Source organism: Dipodomys merriami, unplaced genomic scaffold (genome assembly GCF_024711535.1).
Source record: "Dipodomys merriami isolate MVZ:Mamm:240054 unplaced genomic scaffold, mDipMer1.0.p SCAF_49, whole genome shotgun sequence".
Taxonomy (NCBI): Eukaryota; Metazoa; Chordata; class Mammalia; order Rodentia; family Heteromyidae; genus Dipodomys; species Dipodomys merriami.
Window position 1 is genome coordinate 5,744,902 of NW_027206057.1, and position 21,524 is coordinate 5,766,425.

Consider the following 21,524-nt stretch of genomic DNA (forward strand, 5'->3'; position numbering starts at 1 on the left):
TTATGTTGAACAAGATATGCCAAGCTAAAAAAGCTGAATATCAATCATTTTCACCTATTTGAACTTCACAAGGATGATGATGATGATGGTGATGATAGTAATGGTAGCCTGCCATGAATGTAAAAGATGGGCTGTGTAGGAGAGGATGAGTGGGGGAAACATGGAGAATAGAGGAGAAACTAAGGGGTGAGGAGAATTGAAGTGTATGTGCATGTATGGGATTGTCAATAAAACTATTATTATATATGCTTATTTAAAAATAAAATAAGGAAAGATAGAATTAGGAAGGTAAATAATTTCTAGAAAACATTACCATTCTTTTGCCCAAAGGAGGACCAAAAACTCCTTTTCTTCTTTTATCCAGTTTCGACATGATAATATTCTGAGTTTGAGCTGCTGTCGTTTGCGCTGAGAAGTTAACTATGAGAGGTTTGTAGATTTCCTTATTGATTTGATTCAAAAGAAAATTCTATGTAATGGGAAATAGTGAGTAAGCTAGTGTTAAAATGTTTTTCTAATTCTAGAAATTTGTATCAATTGACTTAAAAAATTTGAAATAAGTATACTTTTACTTTTTACCCTGATGCTTTAGAAATTAAATAAATAAAACATATGTTTGCATAAGTGATCATTACATGTTTTCTTCCATTTAAATGAATTATTAGCAATTCTTACAATTTCCCCAGAAATAAAATTCCGTTTGGCCTACTGGCTAAAAATATATATGATGGTAGCATATAAAACTCTCAAAATTAAGTATAAACCTGTGAAAATGACTCATTTTAAAAAAATTGAATGATAAACTATGCACTAATTAAAATTATTCTATGAAGGCTATGTGGTAATGTGGAAGGAAAATACTCATGTCAGCTGACATTTAAATGTGAAACAGACAATACATACTAACTATTGCATTTGTACATATGTACATGTCACATTAACTGTTTCTACATTTAAGTTAAACTCATTAGAAATGTAAACTATGTGCAATTATAGACTCCTCTTCATAAGAATTTTAACCTCTTCAACATATCTGCTGTCAACCAGTGTCTTTAGAAATGTTTTTGTGACATATCATTATGATTTATTTCATTTTTACCCCACTCCAATTCATTGCATTTTATGTAATATCTAACCAGAATATTATCTATTTTTTCATTGTTACTTCACAATCTAATATACAGAAATGCAACAATTTGAAGAAAATATCATTACAGCCATTAAACTTCCTGGTTAATCACTTTAATAAAATAAAATGAGGGTACATACAAAAGTTTCTCATATGAATAAATTCTCAATAATATTTTTTGATGTGAATGTCTCACTAAAACAAACTCATTCAAGTAATTGCAATGAAAGTTATTTTCTCAAAATAATTCCTTTCACTACAGAATACATTTTTGAGTCCCCAGACTTACATTTGTATTATTTATGACAAAGATATAATTACTTCACTGGGGCAATAAAGTGTCCCTGCAAGGCATAGTAGACAGTTTGATTCAGTACAACACTTCTGAACAACAGTTAATTATTATTGAAAATTCAACTATTCTACTTCTAGGAACATAGGCAGAGATAATAACAAAAATTTACCCACAGAATTAATTTCAATCTTGTTCTCAATGCAAAATACCATGAAAATTAGAAAATTGAATTAATTCTCATAAAATGTTAATTATTATGACATACCCATAATTATCTTGTAGAAGAATAATGGAATGCAAAAGTATTTATGATATGAGTGAACAAGAAAAAAAGCAGATTATAAAATTATGTTCCAATTTTGTAAAAGTTAATGATTTTAATACCAGGACAGACTATCATGGGCTAAATTTGATGGCTATATGAGTGACAACAGCTAAATTTTTCTTGAAATAGTACCTTTATTTCTGTCAAATCTCCATTCCCTACCTCTTGATGTCATAGAAAAGTCCCTGATCATTTTCAGGGTTTTTTTTTTTTCTTTTTCTTTCTTTTTTCCCAAATACAGGTCAAATAAACACCAAGTCAACTTCTCTCCTGCTCTCTCCTGAATATTCCCTGATATGATAACATGTAATTGTAACACTTTATAAAAGAGATTATATAATAAATGAATACTAGGAAAATTATTTGACTACATTCATAAATATATTCCAGAAATATTAAGGATTCAATTTAAACTAGAGTCAATGAAGCATTAGAAACAAGACATTGCCAAAAACTGGGAGAGCCGGGTGGTGATATCACACCTGTCATCCTAGCTACTGAGGAGGCTGAGATCTCAGGATCATAGTTTGCAAACACGTGAGGCAGAAAAGTCTGGGAGAGTGACTCTAAAATAACAAGCCAAAAGTAAGGCTGAAGGCATTGCTCAAGTTGTAGAGTGCTACCTGAGCAAGCAAGTGGAGCGAAGAGTAAAGACCTTAGTTCAAAACCTAGTACTGCAAAATCAATAAGTAAACAAAAAATGTTTTCTAAAACATAGAAATGTGAATTAACTAGGAACCTGGGACTGCAGAGGGGCTAGGAGTAAACTGCTGAAATTCTTTTTTTTAAAGTAAGGTTTTTTTTTATTGTGAAAATACAGAGGGGTTACAGTTACATGAGCAAGGTACTGAGTACATTTCTTATCAAGCATTGTTGCCTCCTCCTTTGTTTTTCCTCTACCATCCCTTCCCTCCCGCCTCCTCAACTATACTCCCTCCACCCCCATCCCCGCCTAAATTGTAGTTTACTTTTCCACATAGCGTCTTATACATCTCATTGTTGCAATGGGTCCACCTGTATCCCTATTTAAACAATTTTAAACGCTGAAATTCTGAGCAGTGTTTGTTAAAGCAGCTGCCTTATTTTTTCTGAACACTGATTTAACTACACATTAATCCTGTGGACATAAAATAATTTCTAAAGTTAAATATGAAGTCCAACTAAAATACACTTTTTGTGAAATATAATTTTTATCCTGAACAAACTATTATTAAAAGAAATAGCATGGTTAGTACTACTACGCACATCCTAATATGTAGATGTTTACAATACTTACAATGATATAAACACTCTTTCCAGTTCCTGTTGGTCCTACAAATATTGAAGGCTTTTGATGCGTGGTCAAAAGATTCATTAATACAGAGTATCGAATTGTGTCAAGAGTTGGTACAATAATCTCATTAAATAGCATATCTTTGGGTATTGGAGGGGCCTCTTCCAACTTCTTTATCCAGGGCTCCCATTTTCCTAGTCCCTGTTTATAATAAGTAGCGAAAATAGTGAAAGTTACTTTGTGAAATATCTTTAAAAGTTCCATACTTCTGCATTGTAGAGAATATCAAGACCAACAAACCTTGAGAGTTAGATTCGTTTTACCCAAATACAACATTCAGTTCAAAAGCTAAATTTCGTATGTAAATTAAGGAGAAATTAGCTTTTGTTTGAAGTAAAATGAAAAATCACTGCTTATGCTAGTACCTTGGATTATTTAGGAGCATTGAGTAAATTACACTGTATCCACGGATTAAGTAAAAAGAAATTTTAAATGGTAACACAATATTTTCTCCTGGGATGATCAATTACTTATTGCTTAACTTTTACAGTTTGTTTATGAAATTGGCTTGTCAGCTCAAGCTTATTCTTATAAAAATTCTAATTCTAATAAAATAATATACTAAAAGTCTAATACACTCAAGTATACAGTCTGTAGCATTAACTATGTTCATGGGGCAGCCTAACAGACCACAGAACAGCAGAACTTCCTAATCTGTGATTATTATTATGAAGAAACATTATGCTACAACTTTGTACCTGATTAGTTTATGAACTATAATTTCTGATAGTGTTTATCATAAAAAGTTTCTAAACTGCCCTGTTGGTAGAATGCCATTGCCCCTCTTCATTCTTAATACAGGATAAAATCCAAATTCTGGTCACTCACTTCCCATCGGAATTCAGACCCACCTTTCCTTCCCATTGTCATGTAATTTATATGCAGTTCTCATGGATGAGTACATCACTTGCACAAGTCCCTCTACCGTGGGCCTTGACACATAGCAACGTGTAAAGAAAAGGCAATGCCTTTTCTAGAAACTTCTCTTAAGAAAACAACCAGATATGGAGACAGTGATTTGTGTCCAACAATAAGCACCAAAGAAGTATTTATAAAGTGGAAAACCTGAAAGTAACAACAACAAAAAAAAAAAACTTGATAGACTCTAGAGAGGTCTTAGAAAACAAATGTGCTGAAGAAACATTAATGAGACATAAGGTGTTTTCTTTATTAAGTGAAAAAAGGATTTAAAAAGCCAGGATTTGGTGCTCAGGAGGGTGCAGTTCAAAACTAGTCCAAGTAGAAAGTCCATGTGACTAGTATCCCCAATAAAAACTATACCCCTCCAAAAACTCAGAATTGAATCTGTGGCTCAAGTTGGAGCGAGCTAGCCTTGAGAAAAGAAAAAAAAAGGACAAAAAATACCCTGCACACCCATGGGTGTGTATATATACATACATATATATATATATATATATATATACATACATATACATGTATACATATATATACATGCATATGTATTTCATATATATATATGTATGTATATATGTATATGTATATGTATGTGTGTATGTCCTAAACTCTGTCCTCAGCACAGTGTCTGTAGAAGATGACATATATAACCATCAAGCAAATACTACCTACATTTTTATTATCATTATTATTAGTCATAGTATGAATATTAGTGTGTTGAACTTGAACCCAAGGCCTTACACTCTACCTTAGCTTTTTTCTAGCCAAGAATGGTGCTCTACCACTTGAGCCGCAGCTTCACTTCCCACTTTTTGCTCATTAACTGGAGATAAGAGTTTAAGGCAAGGACATTTGACCCGGCTGGCTTCTAACCAAGATCCATAGATCTGGGTCTCCCAAGTATCTAGGATTATAGGTATGAGCCATCAGCACCCTGCTCCATGTTTTATTATTTAATGCATTTGGGATATGTTGAATTAACATTTAAGCAGCTGAACCCCTCCAGGATTTAGTGCCTGTAATACACTAAGGAGTACATGAAACCCCAACAGGTATCCTTCAACAGATGTGCCTGCTACTGAGCTACATGGTATGCATATGATTCTATTTAATGAGTACAAATAGCTCACCAAGTATTATTGTCACCATATTTTAGTTTCTAAGAAAAACTATATTCAGAGAAATTAGTTAGTCCACAGCTGTGTAGAAAGAAAGTTTACTAGGATGCAAACCCAGGTACATCTGAATTCAAAGCCAGTATATCCTCTTTGAGTCCAGGTGGTCTGTTAAGATAAATAGCGATGGATCAATGGCCACAAGGGCCAGTATGTGCCATGCCTCAGAGGATACTGCCAGACCGCCAGCTGGAAAGCTTGCTTGAGAACTCACCTCACTGATAAACTGATAATCATAAATTGTTCCTTTATCAGGAAATGGGACAGTTAATTTCTTTGTGGATGTATTTTCTGTACCACTTAGTAATTTAAATCTATTTCGAGTAAGGTCTGACATTGGACCTTCCATTAGTTCTCGAAGAATCTTACTAAACTTCACCCGGTCCTCATCTGTACAAGTGGCACCGACAGACCAGATCAAGGAAAACAGAAATATGCCCTGCAATGGAGAGATGAGAAGATAAAGCAACAATTAAGGAGTCACTTCAGATGATCCTTGCAGCTGAAATCATATCAGCCAGACTGATATCTCTGAAAAGAAATCCATGAACTATGAAACAGTACAGATCACAGAAGGATTTTATAAGAATTACATTTTTTTCAGATTGAATTGCTTATAAAATCTAATACAAAATATAAATTCTAGAATAGTGAAACTTTGAAATAAGTACTCTAGTAAATCTTATGATTTTTTAAATACTTAAAAGACTGATCTTAAAAGGAACATTGAGGTAAGTTTTTATTAGTGTGTTAAGACACACTTATAGGTAAATAACACATTTTATCATTTAAATACTGATATTCTGGGTTAAAGTAAGACAAGTTTTTATTCTTTCATTTGTTATATCCGAATGCTAATTATATAAATTATAATTGCCATCCCATAAGAAACAAAAGACAGGGGCTGGGAAGGTGGCTCAGTGGTAGAGTGCTCGCCTTGTATGCCTGAGGCCCTGGGTTCGATTCCTCAGCACCACATAAACAAAAAGAAAAAAGCCGGAAGTGGCGCTGTGGCTCAAGTGGTAGAGCACTAGCCTTGAGCTGAAGAGCTGAGGGACAGAGCCCAGGCCCTGAGTTCAGGCCCCACGACCGACCAAAAAAAAGAAAAAAGAAACAAAAGACACTGACTTTTTCTTACAAGACTCAGGCAAGGAGAACTGAGTAGAAAATCACAACCAACTGGATGAGAAAATCTGTTTGCTTATTTTAAAATCAAATCTCCTTTTAAGTGCTATAGGTAACAGAGTCCTGACTATGCTTATAAAAGTTGTAGATTGAGGAGCTCAAGTGGCGCAATCGGTTAGCGCGCGGTACTTATAAAAGTTGTAGATTGAGATCAGAGTGTGGTGGTTTGAGACCATCTTAGGCCAAATGTTAGCAAGGCCCATCTTGAAAACAAGGTGGATATGGTGGTACATGACGATAATTTCAGCTACTCAGAGGGCGAGACTGGGAAGATCACATGGCCAGCAAATCAAAATATTAGCAAGATCCCAACACAATAAAGAAAATGGCCATAGTGACATGTGCCTGTGGTCCCAGCTTTGTGGGAATCATAGAATAAAATTTAAAACCTGCTTATCAATGACCTATGTCTTCTTGCTTTCCTCAACCAAAATATACATTTGTATACATTATGTATCTACCTTCCTAGGTATAGTTTGTATATAGTAAGTTTATATAATTTTTCCTTGTGAAAAACAAAGAAAATAAATCGAAGAACAGGGGAAATGAATTACAATTTGGAAGGGAATTGGAACATATTGGGAATAGATTGCTGTTGAGGGTCATCTCTGGGGTCTACTCAAACCCCACGATGCAGCACAACTTCTGGTCCAGAAGCTGGCAGTCAGCACTTGGCTTGGGGCTTGACTTTCCCTCCCCCTTCAGCTCCCACTGCTGTCTTGTCTCCAACTTCAAGAGCAAAACAAGCCTCCGCAATGCAGAAAGGGACGGGTCCCACCTCTAGCAAAGAGAATGATTCTCGGTCATTTCTTTCCTTTTGTTTGGCTTCATCAGCAAAGTCATCTATAAAACAATCTATCAGATTCATTAAGGATCGGACCAAGTTTGTATCTGAAGTAGGAGATAATTCCTGCAAAGTCAGAAAAAAAGCTATAATAAATAAATTTTATATGAGGCATTAGATAAAGTACTATCAGCTAATGTTTATTCAGTTCATTTAATCCAGACAGCTGTTATACATATGAATAAGTATTGTTCTAATGATTGTTTTATAAGGGGAAACAGAGGCATAGTAATTCCTTGCCTCAAGTATGTCAGCAGGCAGTGTCTTGTTTAGGCAGTATGTGTTCTTCAAGTTCTCTTACACTAATTCTCAAATTCAGAAAAGAAACATCCTGGTACATGTTTGATCAAAGGCATAGATTCTATCCTTTATTAATTTTACAAATCAAACTGCTAAAAGGTCTTTCAGAGAAGGTAATTAATTAGCAAATTTATAATGTTTAATAAATAATCCTGTTTTGGAAATATTTATGAGCCACGGCAGTCACTAGAGTAAACACCATTCTATGAAATACATATCCAAATCTCAGGTCCACAAAACCATTGCTGGAGTTCTGTAAATGCTAGGCACTCACTAAAACAACTGACAAATGGCATATGATGTAGAGCTCCTAGAACTATGTGGTATATAAAGTTCTCAATGGCTATATGTCAGCTGTCTTCCCAGCTCCAATTGCAAGCATTAAGAATTGTACTGCTTCAAAGTGAACGTGTAAAAACTCACTCTCTGAAATCAACCCATTCAAGACAGGTGCTGTCGAAAGGAGGTGACCAAAGATGCACTGCATCCATAAACTGCAATTCCTTTGTACAACTACTTCCTGATAACTTAAAAACTCTAAGAAAGACAAATTCTTGGGTGGGAAGGTGGCTCAGTGGTAGAGCACTTGCCTTGCATGCATGAGGCCCTGGGTTCAATTCCTCAGCACCACATAAGCAAAAAGAAAAAAAGCCGGAAGTGGCGCTATTGCTCAAGTGGTAGAGCGCTAGCCTTGAGCTGAAGAGCTGAGGGACAGCTCCCAGGCCCAGAGTTCAGGCCTCAGGACCGGACCCCCCCCCCCAAAAAAAGACAAGTTCTTATTACAAATGGGAAACAATAGACATTTAGAATTTCTTCAAGGGGGGTAAAAGTCATGCTGTACTAAGTTTGCTTTACAAATTTTATGTTTTGCTATAGAAATGACATATGTGGGGGCTGGGAAGGTGGCTCAGTGGTAGAGCACTTGCCTTGCATGCATGAGGCCCTGGGTTCCATTCCTCAGCACCACATAAGCAGAAAAGAAAAAGCTGGAAGTGGTGTTGTGGCTCAAGTAGTAGAGCGCTAGCCTTGAGGTGAAGAGCTAAGGGACAGTGCCCAGGCCCAGAGTTCAGGCCCATGACCGGACCCCCCCCCAAAAAAAAAAGAAAGAAAAAGAAATGACATATGTGGAAACTTTATGCATTTCTTTGTGATAACTAAATTCTTTGACAGTGCTAGGAAGAATAAGAATTCCACAGCTCATTTCATTATGACCCTTTGCTCATGTATATGCATACATGGAAAGAGCAGCCTACACGCATTTTCTCCTTGGTGACTCCACATGCCTTTGTCTCCCCACTTGCGTGCTTTTGCTAAAGACAGTCCATATTATCAATTGCCACTTCTGTGGGATGTAAGTCTGCCCTTTTGCTGCCTTCATCTCATTTCCTAGTAGCATACCGTAATTTGGACAACTTCCTTAATAAAATCTTTTCTTCCTTCCTATCATCTTGCTTAACTCACTAGTCGATCCACCTGAGGTTCCAGCCTCTACTTTTCTCCTTTGGCCTCAGATTTTATCTGAGTATTTGTGTGCTAACATGGTTTTAAAATCCATTCTCCAAATCTGTACCCTGAGCCAAACATCTGCCTGCAGTCCTTCTCCAACAGCAGGAGAAATATCAGTCCAATTTTCCTGTTTGTTCCTGAGCCAAAGGATTTCTGAAAGACTTCTGACCAACATTTTCCAATGTAGAAATTAATGCCTGTAATTAAATGCCTGTAATTTGCTGCTGGAAAGGGGTTAAGAGTCTTAATGGTGCTTCAAGAACTCAGGCAGACTTCATTCTCTTTATCCCTTTTCCCTCTTCCTCTGTCTCGTCTACCCATCTCCTAACCTAAGGTACAGTGAACGAGAGAACAGATTTTCCTACTTTCATATCTCTTTCTAATCTTTATACCACAAACTGACTTATTGTTGGAAATCTGAAAAGTAAAGAAACGTATAAAACAAAACTTTTAAATACAACAGCCCATCATAAATAACATTTGTTATATACATTTTTTTCTCTATCCAGTCAGCATTACACAGGCGTTTAGGGATTTTGCTTTTCCCACTTACTTTATTAGCATCAACTAGCTGGACAGGGTGTTTCATTTTGACATGTTCACATATACATATGCTATACCTTGATCAGATTTATCCTTTTGTCACTCTCCCTATCTTCCAAAGTAATCAGTAAGCTTTACTGTTCCATTCTCACACATGTGCATACAGCATTTGACCTTATTCACCCTCTTTCACACGTTAATTACTATTTTATTTTTAGAATAATGTTTTCTCAATTTCTTAAATTGATTCACTTCTAATATTTTTCGAGAATCATTATGTGAATTAAAATCTTTTCATTTTCACCAGATAAAAGGCTGCAGCCAGTCCTGGTGGTACAAACTTGTGATCCTGAGGCTGAGGCAGGAAGGTTTTACAGTTAGAGACCAGCTTGAATGACATAGTAAGGCTACCTCACAAAGATGAAGAAAGAAAAAAAAGATTAAATAGGCAAAGAAAAAGTTATAAATATTTTATCCATTAGTTGATGATAAAAAAAAGACATTAAGATGAATATACTTGGCTACCATGAGTTTTCCATTGTGACGGTGGTTCCTCTCCAAAGACAAGACCAGGCATGGTGGGAATGACTGGCCTGCTCCATTCACAGGCTTCTCACACACTGAGCGTCAGGTGCAGTAGAACAAGGCAGTGCTCTGCACGCCAGCTCGTCGCAGCACAGACGCACACGCTCCATACATTGTTTACAGGCTCCCATTGTGTCCACCCAGAGCCTGCCCACAACAGCTTCTGTTTATCCTCCCACCGGACAAAAGTGGCGTCTGGCCGTATATGGCATCGAGTCACCCGAGGCAGTGCAAAAGACACTCAGGGTTCAATGAAAATGTTGAGCCAGCTGGAGTTTGGTCTTTGAGAAGTTCAGGGTCAGAGTCCTCTGGAAGTGAGGCTGAGAGAGGCTGACTAACTCTACTCACCCGTCACCTGTTTATTATCTTAATGTTTATATTCTTTATCTTAAAGTTCTTATTCCTCTCACCTTTGTATGCCTTCTAATAAATTCAACAGAAAGAGGAACCATTCTGTCAAATAAGCCTATTATAAACTCCTTTTGTATAGCATTGACTGAAGGAGGTAGAATGTTGATCCAGGACAACATCAGCGGCCTCCAACCAAGCATGTGAGGCTCCATGTAGATCATACCACATCTGGACACCTGGAGAAATAAGCATTGGTTACCACTAAGACAGAACAGGTAACGTTTGCCTTGTACAGGTCAGTCTGCTTAGACATAAGTCAAGTAGTCAAGAGATGACAGAGGAAGAGATTTACTATCATAGATAAGCTAGCTCATCAAAGCACCTAATTGTCTAGTCATCAGATGGTTCACAGTTCTGCAAATCTCAAGAGCATGGTTCATTATTTCCTGAGCCATTCTTGTAACTGCAGCTCCTGACATAGAGCATGATGGACAAGACAGAACAAGACCCTAAGACCCTCTTGCTAATCATTAAACTCACAGAAAGGAAGGGAAACAAAACTCCATCTGATCACTGTAAACATAGGGGTTAAGTGCGAAGTTAAACAAAACATTGGGCCCTAGATCTGGTCTCAGTGGTTGGCTTTTCTGTGACTCACCACATCTGTTTCTTAGCACTGTCAGGAAGGTGTTGGGAGGGAAAATATTTATAAAATTTCATGGTCTCAATTTTTGTGATCTGTTTTTTAACCAAATAGAGGAAAACAAAAAAGACAAAAGAAACAGCCTGATCAGTCCATTTGCCCAGATATGCCAACAGATGTCTGCCCATGAGAATCATAGATCACTTTTATAATAAATTCTCCCAATAAGTTTCACTTAAAGTCAAAGCTAATGAGTAAATAAGACAGTTCTAACATTGCAAAATCTATAAGAAGATGTCAAAACTGAGAACTTACAGTGGCAGGGGAAGCAACTTCTAAATCCATTGGCTCAAAAATCAGATTCATTTGTGGTGACATTTGAATAATTTCCCCGCTCATCAGACACAGCTTTTTGTTGTCATCTAGCACAGTATTCATGTTTTCAATCCATACAGCATCAACTGGGCCATCAAAAATTAACCACTTCCTATCTGGAGTCTATTTTATGCATATGGTCAATGAAGGGCAAAATTGAGACAAAAGAAACAGTTCAATAGTAACATTTTAAAATTTCATAATATAACTGAGGTAATTTTACCATGAAATATAAAGGTAACTTTGAATGGAGTATATATGCACGTATATAGGTAAATATATGCATACAAATATATAATCTATGTGTATAAATTTATATATATGTACATGTTATATCAAGGAAAGCTATTTTTTGCTATGGACAAGACAAAAACCTAACATCTTTCCTTATAATTCATATTACTCAAATTTATATCAAATGTTTTAGAACATATTCAAAGGCAGGGAAATACAATTTTTATTCAGATATGTCTGTATTTAGAGATTCACAGATTACTGTTCATTTGCACATTAATAATACTTTATTATTCAGATTAATTACTCTTGGGTGCTAAACCAAACTTTCTCTTCCCTCTATTAAGTGAATTCACACACATACACACTCTTATAATGCTTTTCCTGGGCAAAACTTGTGTTATAATGGTATATGATATTAAAATCAATATAACATTCATAGACTCATAACTATTTAATAAATATTACAATGTTTATACATCTTCCAGACTGTAAAAAATGAAGGAGTGCCTAGAAATTGACCAGAAGGTAAAAGTATGTGGTACTCTTTTCCAGATAATTCAACTTCTTGTCTTGTAAGTAAGTTCAAGATGAAGGATTTAAATTCATTATAGCACAGTCTCAGTCCCACAGACAACTCATGACAAGACTGTGGGTCTGCTTTGGGTTCAAGCCACCTGCACCTACATTCAGAACTAGTTTTCTCAGAGAAGGCAACCTAGGAGAGCTGTTCTCTCTCTCTGTCTGTCTCTCTCTCTCTGTCTCTGTTTTTTTCTCTGTGTGTGTGTCTCTCTCTGTCTCTCTGTCTGTCTGTCGGTCTGTCTGTCTCTGTCTGTCTCTGTCTCTCTGTCTGTCTCTCTGTCTCTCTGTCTCTCTGTCTCTCTCTGTCTCTCTCTGTCTGTCTGTCTCTCTCTCTCTCTCTCTCTCTCTCTCTCTCTCTCTCTCTCTCTCTCTCTCTCTCTCTCTCTCTCACACACACACACACACACACACACACCTCAAGATCAAGTTTCAATCAAGCTGTGTGCTTGCCATTTCTCTTACCTTTCACTTGGGAAACATTACAATGCAAATATGACCTTGAACATCATAATCAAAAGTATCTTTCTTTTCATTTGGCCCTACTGTTAGTGAGTTGGATGACTGGATAATTTACCCAATGCCATCAAAACTGCAGTTTCCTGAAAAAGGTAAGCTATGTAACTGAATATAAAATAGAGATTTCTCGGGACTATTTCTTTGTAAACATTGGGACTGTATACATTATCTAGAGATGTCATATATTATTCTGGAACAATGTGGAAAGAGAGAAGATAAGAAGCTACATCAGTGGCTCCAGACCTCAGACTGCTTGACCTGTGCCCTGAAAATTATTTGATCCTCACATTACAGGTTAAATTCAATCCTCAGAGAGATATTTGCTACCATGAAAGTTGGTGCTATGTGTTACTTGCTTTTCGTGTCATTCTGCCAATAAAGAGTAGAACTGAGATTTCTGTACCTATACTGAGCCATGAGTCATGGTCCACCAACTGGGTCCTTAAGTAGCAAAGAACATCAAATCTAAGATGTATAGTATAAAGAAAACATTTATAAAGATAATTATTTAATAAACAAATTAGCTCTCCCCAGTCCAGACCCCTTTTCTTACAAGCCTCAGCCGTATCTCCTTGTATGATTCCATCACACTCTGCAATGGAGAACCAACTGAAAGATGACAACTAAGTTTATACTTTTTGGTCTGTAGACATGTTCATGGACACAGGCAACAAACACTGAGAATAAGCCAAGAGTAAGTAAGGCAGAAGCTGATACATTGCTTTTCTCTTCTGCTTCCATAGGCAGAATTTTCTTCCTAAACTACTAGATGGCAAGTGTTGGAACTTTATGACATCATTTTTCAAGATAGATCTGCAGTTTCTCTCAGAGCATGGGACTATATCTCACAATTAGTGGCAGCAGCTCAAAGAATGGGGAAAGGAAAAACACTACCAAATAGGTGGAAGGACTATGGTATTTAGATATCCGTGTTCCTGAATCATCTAGCAAGGGAGAGGGAATCGGAAATGCCGCTCTCTGATTATTTCATTTCCTCACCGGGCAAAGGTGCCTCTTAACATGGACCTCTGGCAAGTATTGCCATTTACCAGAAATAATCCCTGATGATCCAGTCATGTCTATTTTGATCAATATGTTAAGTGATAAGTACAAGTGTTTGAAATAACTGAAAAAAAATCAGAAATTGGTCAAAGAAGTCATCATGATCTTTTAAAAATATGCACATGAGAATGTAAGTACTTACCATAGATGAGGCAAATGCTCTAAAACTGACAGCAAGGACGCCGTCGGACCACTCGTGGGACACCAGATCAAACTGGCCATACAGCTGGCCCATTGTGACAGACTTAGGGTTTAGAACCGTTATTTGAACCTTGTTTTCCTCCATTAGCCCCTTAATGAAAAAAGACATTCCATCATTTATTTATTTTGAAGAGTTCTCTATATATTCACAGAAAACATGATTTCTAGAAAATCCTAAGAAATCTACAGAGACACTACCAGAAGAAAGGAATGGATTTAACAGGGAACCAGTGCACAAAATAAATAAATGTATTTTAAAAAATCAATTGTATTCTCTTTACAATACCAATGAAAAATGGAAAAATAAGGCTTTAAAGTCTTATTTATGATAGTATTTAAAAGCTTACAAATCCATAGGAATTAGCACACATTTTACACAACCTGAAAATTTAAACTACACACAGGATTGCATTTTTTTGTAAAAGGTTAGATAATAAATACTTCTCAGATTCACATTCTGCTTTGCTTTTTTAATTTTTTAATTTTTAAAAATGCTAGCACCAATTTAATTCACTGACATTATAAAAATAGACTTTGGCTAAATTTGGCCTGTGGGATATAATTGCAGAAGCTTGTGACAAAATGTTTTCTAAGAAAAACAATTAAAGATATAAAAATGCAGAGAAATATATACTTCTGATGGAGAACATAACAATTGTCCATTTGAGCTAGAACTCTTAAAATTGGTGTGTGACATTCTTACAAGAGATGCTAGTGATCTTGGAGCATACTCTTTTTTCTCATTAATATTTTTAAGACAAGTTTTAGGAATATTGAAAAATTGAACAAAAAGTCTAGATTCCAAAACTGTTCTACTTCCAAATGTTCTTTGACAACAATGTCCCCTATTAGTAACATCTAATATTGATGTACACAATGTTATAGCTGATTAGTTTATATTAATACACTAAGCTAAAAGTAAAGTCAGTACTTTATATTAAAGACTGACACTTAGTTGGGCGCCGGTGGCTCATGTCTGTAATCCTAGCTACTCAGGAGGCTGAGATCTGAGGATCATGGTTTAAAGCCAGCCCAGGCAGGAAAGTCTGTGAGACTCTTATCCCCAATTAACCACCAGAAAACTGGAAGTGGCTCTGTGGCTCAAGAAGTAGAGCGCTTGCCTTCAGCTAAAGAGAGTGCCCAGGCCCAGAGTTCAAGCCCCATGACCACCACCACCAACAACAAAAAGACTCTTGTCATTGTTTTAATTCTATGGGGATTTTCCACATGCATGACACATCACAGCCATTATACATATGCCAATTTATCCTAAAAATTCTCCATGTTTCATGTGTTCATAGTAATTTATCTACTATGTTATTTATCTGTAGAGCTATAAGATACTCAATTCTCCCCAATACTTCTAGAGCTTACAACACAAACTAGCAAATTAAAGATGAGCACAAAGCTTGCTAAAAGTAAATTATGCATTATAACTTATTACCTTTTCACATATATCATTTAGTGCTCCAGCTAACACACGATATGCACTAGTTTTTCCTCCAAATGGTTCGCCGACAATCATAAAACCATGGCGCACAATCATCATTTCATAGATTTGAAGAATCTTATCAGAAAAGAATTTGGTCATTTGCAAATTCATTTCCACACAATTGTCTTTGATAGCTGCCAGCAAATCATTGTAATCTGGTTTTGGTAATTTCACCCCAGGAAACAAATCCGAAGTAATTCCCTGATGATAGATAATTTGGAAATGTTGCATTTTATATATGCATAGTAAATATACCTAAGTAAATAGTTTTGTATTGGTTGAAATATACACATGTTTAATACAGATGGAAGTGAAGTCACTAAGTAATAATGGCTCCAATCATTATTCCTTTTCTGCTAGAGATTTTACAGCTTGAAGTTTTATATTTCGTTTTAGGATACTTTAAAGTAAAAATCTGGACTGCTAACACTATGTGATTTCAAAGCTTATTATTAAGACTGTCATATAAGCAAAAGGTAATAAATATGCCAATAGAATAAAGAGTGCTGAAAGAGACCCATATATACAGAAATAGTTGATGTTTCAACAAAGGTGAAAAGGTAATTCAGTGGAGAAGAGTTATCAGGAAATAGTGCTAGGACAACTAGCTCCTCCCAAATAATTAACTTTAATTAACATCTACATATATGCAAAAATTACTCCAGAGGTAGTTATTACGTAGATTGTGCAGTTGAGTCATGTCCCCAAAAATTCCCTGTTAACTGAGAACCTGAGAATACAACCTTATTCTGAAAACAGGATCTTAGACATGGAATTGGTTAAGCTGTCATACTGAGTTAAGGAAGGTACTAAATACAGTCAATGGGATCTACATAAGAGAAAGGAAGAGAGATTCTGACACAGAGATAGAGGAGGGCAGGCTGCACCATGACGGAGTCATTTGGGACTGGCATGGAGCAATTATAAGCCTTGAAAATCAAGGAATGGAAGGAGCCACCAGCAGCCAGGATGGGGCCCGGGGAGAGCTGCTCCGGGACTTTAGAGCTTCTCCCACGGCTCCAGACAAGCTTCTAGCTCTGGAACTACAAGAAAACAAGTGTCTAAGGCTCTTATAAGCTGGTAGTCGTATTTTCTGAGTATTATCACAACTTACATGAGACATGGCAGTTCTTTTTACTTTGAAAATACAAACTAAATTTTAGAGGTGTTGAGAATGGGATCATACAGTCAAGCTCTGCTTCAGAATTTGTGTTACCAACTGAATTACTCCTAAATTTTGACCCTTAGATGTTGATAAAGAAAAAAGTTCATACGAGTTTCCAAAGCAATTTTCCCTCTGGCAAAGAAAAGAAAATAGCCACAAAGCTGAGGGGGTTAAAAATACCTTATAGCCTGATTACGAGGTTCAAATCCCTGCTCCTTGTGTACTCACCAGAAATATACGTTATCTACCATTTTTGTTCCTCAGTTACACCGATTGTAAAATAATGATAATGACTCCATTTTTCCCTTTAGGTCATGTGGAACATTAAAGAAATTACTATTTGTAAAGGGATAAAGCACATATGGGTCCAGGCTGGGAATGTAGTTCCGTAGAAGACTTAATGCTTAGCACGTGTGAGGTCCTGGGTCCTGTTCCCAGGAGTTCCCTCGCCACATATATTGCTAGTTCACATCAGGAGCATAATACTTTGTCACATGGTTCAAATGGTTTAAAAATGTCCTTGAAAGGAGACAACTCAGAACTGCCTCTCACCCCAGACCCCCTAGCCCTCAGTCTGGTGTCTGGTGTGGACCTGGGAATACAAGGAGATATCCTGCGGTCACTCTGGGGCAGTCTATAGCTATCTAGTGCCCTAGTGCCTTGGCTGTGTCCTGCAGCACCAAGAGAAATTGAAAATGCCAAGCTTGCTTCGCTAGAGAAGCACAGCTCAATACATGTGTCTTGAATGAATGTACAGCTGCATGAGAAAACACCTAGTGAGCTGTGTTTTCTTTTTCTTTCTTTTTTTTATTGTGAAAATACCGTGTGAGTGATATTTTCTATATTCTGAAAACAGCCTTTGCTCCTGCAAAATCTGTGCAGTACACGAATACATCTTTCCTTTCTGAGTTGTTGCATAAAATGCCGGCACTGTTCACTCTAAATGCTAAAGAAAACTCCCTTCAGGATGACGAGACAAAATTGGTAGAGACAGTTACAGAGCGCTAGTGACACCAGACCATGCTAGTGGCAGCCCCTCTTCTCCCAGCCCCACGGCAGCCATGGTATCGGTCGTTACAGGCTTAAATCTAAATGTCTCCTCGGGAAGACTGAGAGGGCCACATTGCTCCCTTGATTCTATCTGATGTGGAAAAGAAAAAAAAGAATGGCATCCAATGATCACAGAAACGTTAAACATTATGTTAATACTCCCTCCTTTCAAGCAATCATAGTCTAATTGTGAAAAAAACATGACTCCCAGCCAGGTGCTGGTGGTTCATGCCTACTCAGGAGGCTGAGATCAGAGGATTGCGGTTCAAAGCCAGCCCAGGAAGGAAAGGCTGTGAGACTCTTATCTCCAATGAACCACCAGAAAATCTGAAGTGGTGCTGTGTCTCAAGTGGTAGAGTGCTCACCTTTAGCTGAATTGCTAAGGGAGAGCATGTAGGCCGAGAGTTCAAGCCCCACAACTGACAGAAACAACAACAAAAAACCCCAAAAAACATGACTCTCAAGCCTAGTTCTTATGTGAAGTTATCCTGAAAAATAACTTCAGCAAAGTCATCCCATTCTTTTTTTTTTTCATCCCATTCTTTTAAGGGAATTAACATTATTTATTTTATTTCTTTGGTCAGTGATTCAACAAATGTTTACCAAATCCCTAATTTATACTAAGGATTCCGTACAGTGTTAGGCAAATTACTTTTCTTCACAGAGAGCCTCGATTCTCATGGGATTTACAAGTAAATGTTTTATAACTTTTGTGTGCTCATTATATTCTGCAGAAAAAAAATATTGTAATTAAAAATCTCAAGTTGTTAAAAGTCATCTAAAGCAACAAAGCCAGCTGGACGCACTTTAAATAAAAACTAAAAACATGATCTATACTTCTATGAACTATGTCGCTGTCTTTTATAGTGAAAAATCTCTTGCCGGAAGTTTTGAAAACTTGGACGTTTGGTTAATGCCACATTATCATAAGAGATTTGTTGTATTTGAATTATAAGTGTTCTTACCTCAAAGAGTGGTAAATCATGAGACAAAAATTTTGGCAAATTTACATCAATAATAGACCTGAACAGCAAAATTTCTTCATTTTCATTTGGATATTTCAGCTGTAAGAAAACATAATCATGAATGAAGCTATTGACATCCGCTAAATACATCATTTTTTGTGTGTTTCACCCATACACAAACAGGCAAATAAATGCAAAAGTATGTCTTTCTTCATTTTTTTTCAGATTGTTTTTAGTTACAGAAACTGATATTTACTTCGGTTGAATTAACTGCAGTGAGGGTTTTGGCCACAATTCAATATAGGTTGGGAGCTGCTATTGCTTATGCATTGGGTAGAACTTGCTGAGAATATTAGCATTAGGTTGGTGCTGTGAAACGAATCATTAAAAGAAGGAAATCACTCTGAAAAAAATGTATTTGAATTGAAACCATATGAACAACACTCACTCATTTGCCCATATTTTGATGCTGAGACTATCGGAGTATAGAGGTCTGCACCTTTTCTTTGCTTTTTACAAAAACTACATTAATAATGCATCAATACTCCATACAGTTTTGTTGTGTAGTTTTATTTTTTGACAGGGGCTAATGTTCATTCAAACATACTTAACAGACAACTTAAGTGTCTCTTAAGAGACAATTTAAGTAATTTTTTAAACTAGTCACAATATTCATGAGGTTTACTTTGTTTACAATTTTTTCATCCTTATACACATTTTTCTTGCATGCCAAATTTGAAGTCACTATTTCAGTACTTCATCTTTACTGAATCTTTCTTAAATAATGCCCTTAGTTTTTATAGAATCTGACTGAAGTTGAACTTGTTACTCAGATTAATGTTCATAGGATACACAAAAACCTGTATTCCCCAACTTTAATGCATGTCACTCCAAAGTTTCTCCTATCATGTATTGATTTTATAAACCTTTCTGTCATTTTTGGTTTTCTAAAATACTTCTACCTAGCCAATTCTTTATTCTTACTTAAGTGACTATAATGTAACAACATCTACAGTCATATATCTGTCAGGTTCAGCCATCTATGAATCTCTAGGGCTCCAGATGAAAACGCAAATCCTGCTTTTCTGGGTGTTGTTTTCTATCCAACCACAAATGAGTTAGATGTCAGATGGCCTGTTTTGTTATTTGAGAGGCTATTATTTTGAAGCAAATGTTGAAACTGTCTCTTGCTATAATAGAAACAAACTTCAAAATATTCAAGCCCAAACATTCAGCAACTCTAAATTAGCTTTTGACAAAGAATGATGGTGTTCATTTGCAGGATTCATTTGCAGCCTAACTTTAATAGCTTCATTCTATAGTCAAGATTTCAGTGATGACATCCACTAGGACAATGAATGCATTATCTGACCACAAAGCAATCCTGACATGCAAGGTTAATACAAATTTTTGCTTCTAGGCACTTTTGTTTATTGCAAAAAAAATCCTATAATTTTAAGTTATGTTAGGCTAATGTGAAATAGAATATCACCACTATATATCAGAATTCTTGATAGCATTATTACAGAAGATAAAAATGTATGCCATTGTTCTCAATCATGTAGGATATATTTTAAAATTTGTATTGTCTACAAATCCTGAATGTGAAAATCTTGTAAACTCCAAGGTCACATTTTTCATTGTGCTGTTAACTGGAGGCTGTCTTGCCTTCATAAAGAAACTAATAATGGATAGTTGTATTTCATGCTTCTCACTCAATGCTTCCACAGTAATATTTTAAAAAGCTATCCAAGTCTCTAAAGTATTTGGACTTTTCATGTTTATATATTGTAGCTTAGGCTATTTTAAGTGCAAACTTTTTTCTTTGCTAATACTGAGGGTTTGAACTCAGAGCCTTGTGCTTCCTAGAGCTTTGCAGTATCACTGTTTTTCACTTTTTATCTTTTGGATAAGGTCTCTCTTCTTTCCAGGCACATGCCTGGGCCTCAATCCACTCACTATAGGCTTTCCATCATCTATGAGATCACAAGTGAGAGCCACAACCTCCAACTTCCCTTCTATGGAGCTAAAATCTCACAAACATTTCAGCTCAGGCTGACCTAGCACCATCCTTCTCATCTCAGCCTCCCATGGGGCTTGGGATGACCAACATGTGCCACTGTGACCAACTATGGTTTGAGAAGTGGGTCTCACTGACTTTTCTTCATAAAATAGCCTCAATCCCGATTATTCCATTTTCAGCATCCCAAGTAACTAGGACCATAGGTTTGAATCACTGGCACCAGACTAGTGAAAACATTTTACTGTAAAATTACTATGTACTGTTATTTCAGAGTTAGATGTAACTGGTAATTATGTTAAGACTATATAAATAAAGCCTTCAAAACAGTTCTCAATAGTAAGCAGTTTTTCTTCATTGGTGATACATTGTTTTGAATATTTAAAATTATGGAAACATACCTAAATCACTAAAAATTGCATGGATAAGATTTACAAATCACGATAAAATTTCTTTTTTATGTGTGAACAATAATTTTTTTGGTTGGTGGTGGGGCTTGAACTCTGGGCCTGGGCACTCTCCCTCAGCTCTTCACCTCTACCACTTGAGCCACAGCTTTCTGGTGGTTAACTGTCGATAAGAGTCTCAAGGCCTTTCCTTCCTGGGCTGGTTTTGAACGGTGATGCTCAGATCTCAGCCTCCTGAGTAGCTAGGATTACAGGCTGGAGGCACCAGAGCCCAGCTAATAAATTATTTTTGAACTCTAGTTTTTTTATTCAGTTCGTTAATGAAA

General features: G+C 36.4%; 1 protein-coding gene across 2 annotated transcripts in view; it reads right to left on the bottom strand.

Moving 5' to 3' along the window:
- Nucleotides 1-21,524, bottom strand: part of Dnah7 (dynein axonemal heavy chain 7) — a 206,171-nt gene that overhangs the window by 89,889 nt on the left and 94,758 nt on the right. Inside the window, exons 29-37 of one of the 2 annotated variants that reach the window (XM_069995693.1) lie at nt 18,772-18,870; nt 15,544-15,792; nt 14,041-14,190; nt 11,445-11,627; nt 10,546-10,722; nt 7,136-7,267; nt 5,387-5,611; nt 3,026-3,223; nt 314-442 (exon numbers count right to left, since the gene is read on the bottom strand). In XM_069995693.1, coding sequence (XP_069851794.1) covers nt 314-442; nt 3,026-3,223; nt 5,387-5,611; nt 7,136-7,267; nt 10,546-10,722; nt 11,445-11,627; nt 14,041-14,190; nt 15,544-15,792; nt 18,772-18,870 — 1,542 coding nt within the window. Of the gene's footprint in view, nt 1-313; nt 470-3,025; nt 3,224-5,386; nt 5,612-7,135; nt 7,268-10,545; nt 10,723-11,444; nt 11,628-14,040; nt 14,191-15,543; nt 15,793-18,771; nt 18,871-21,524 lie in introns of both variants that reach the window. The other variant, XM_069995692.1, reaches the window with a different exon arrangement.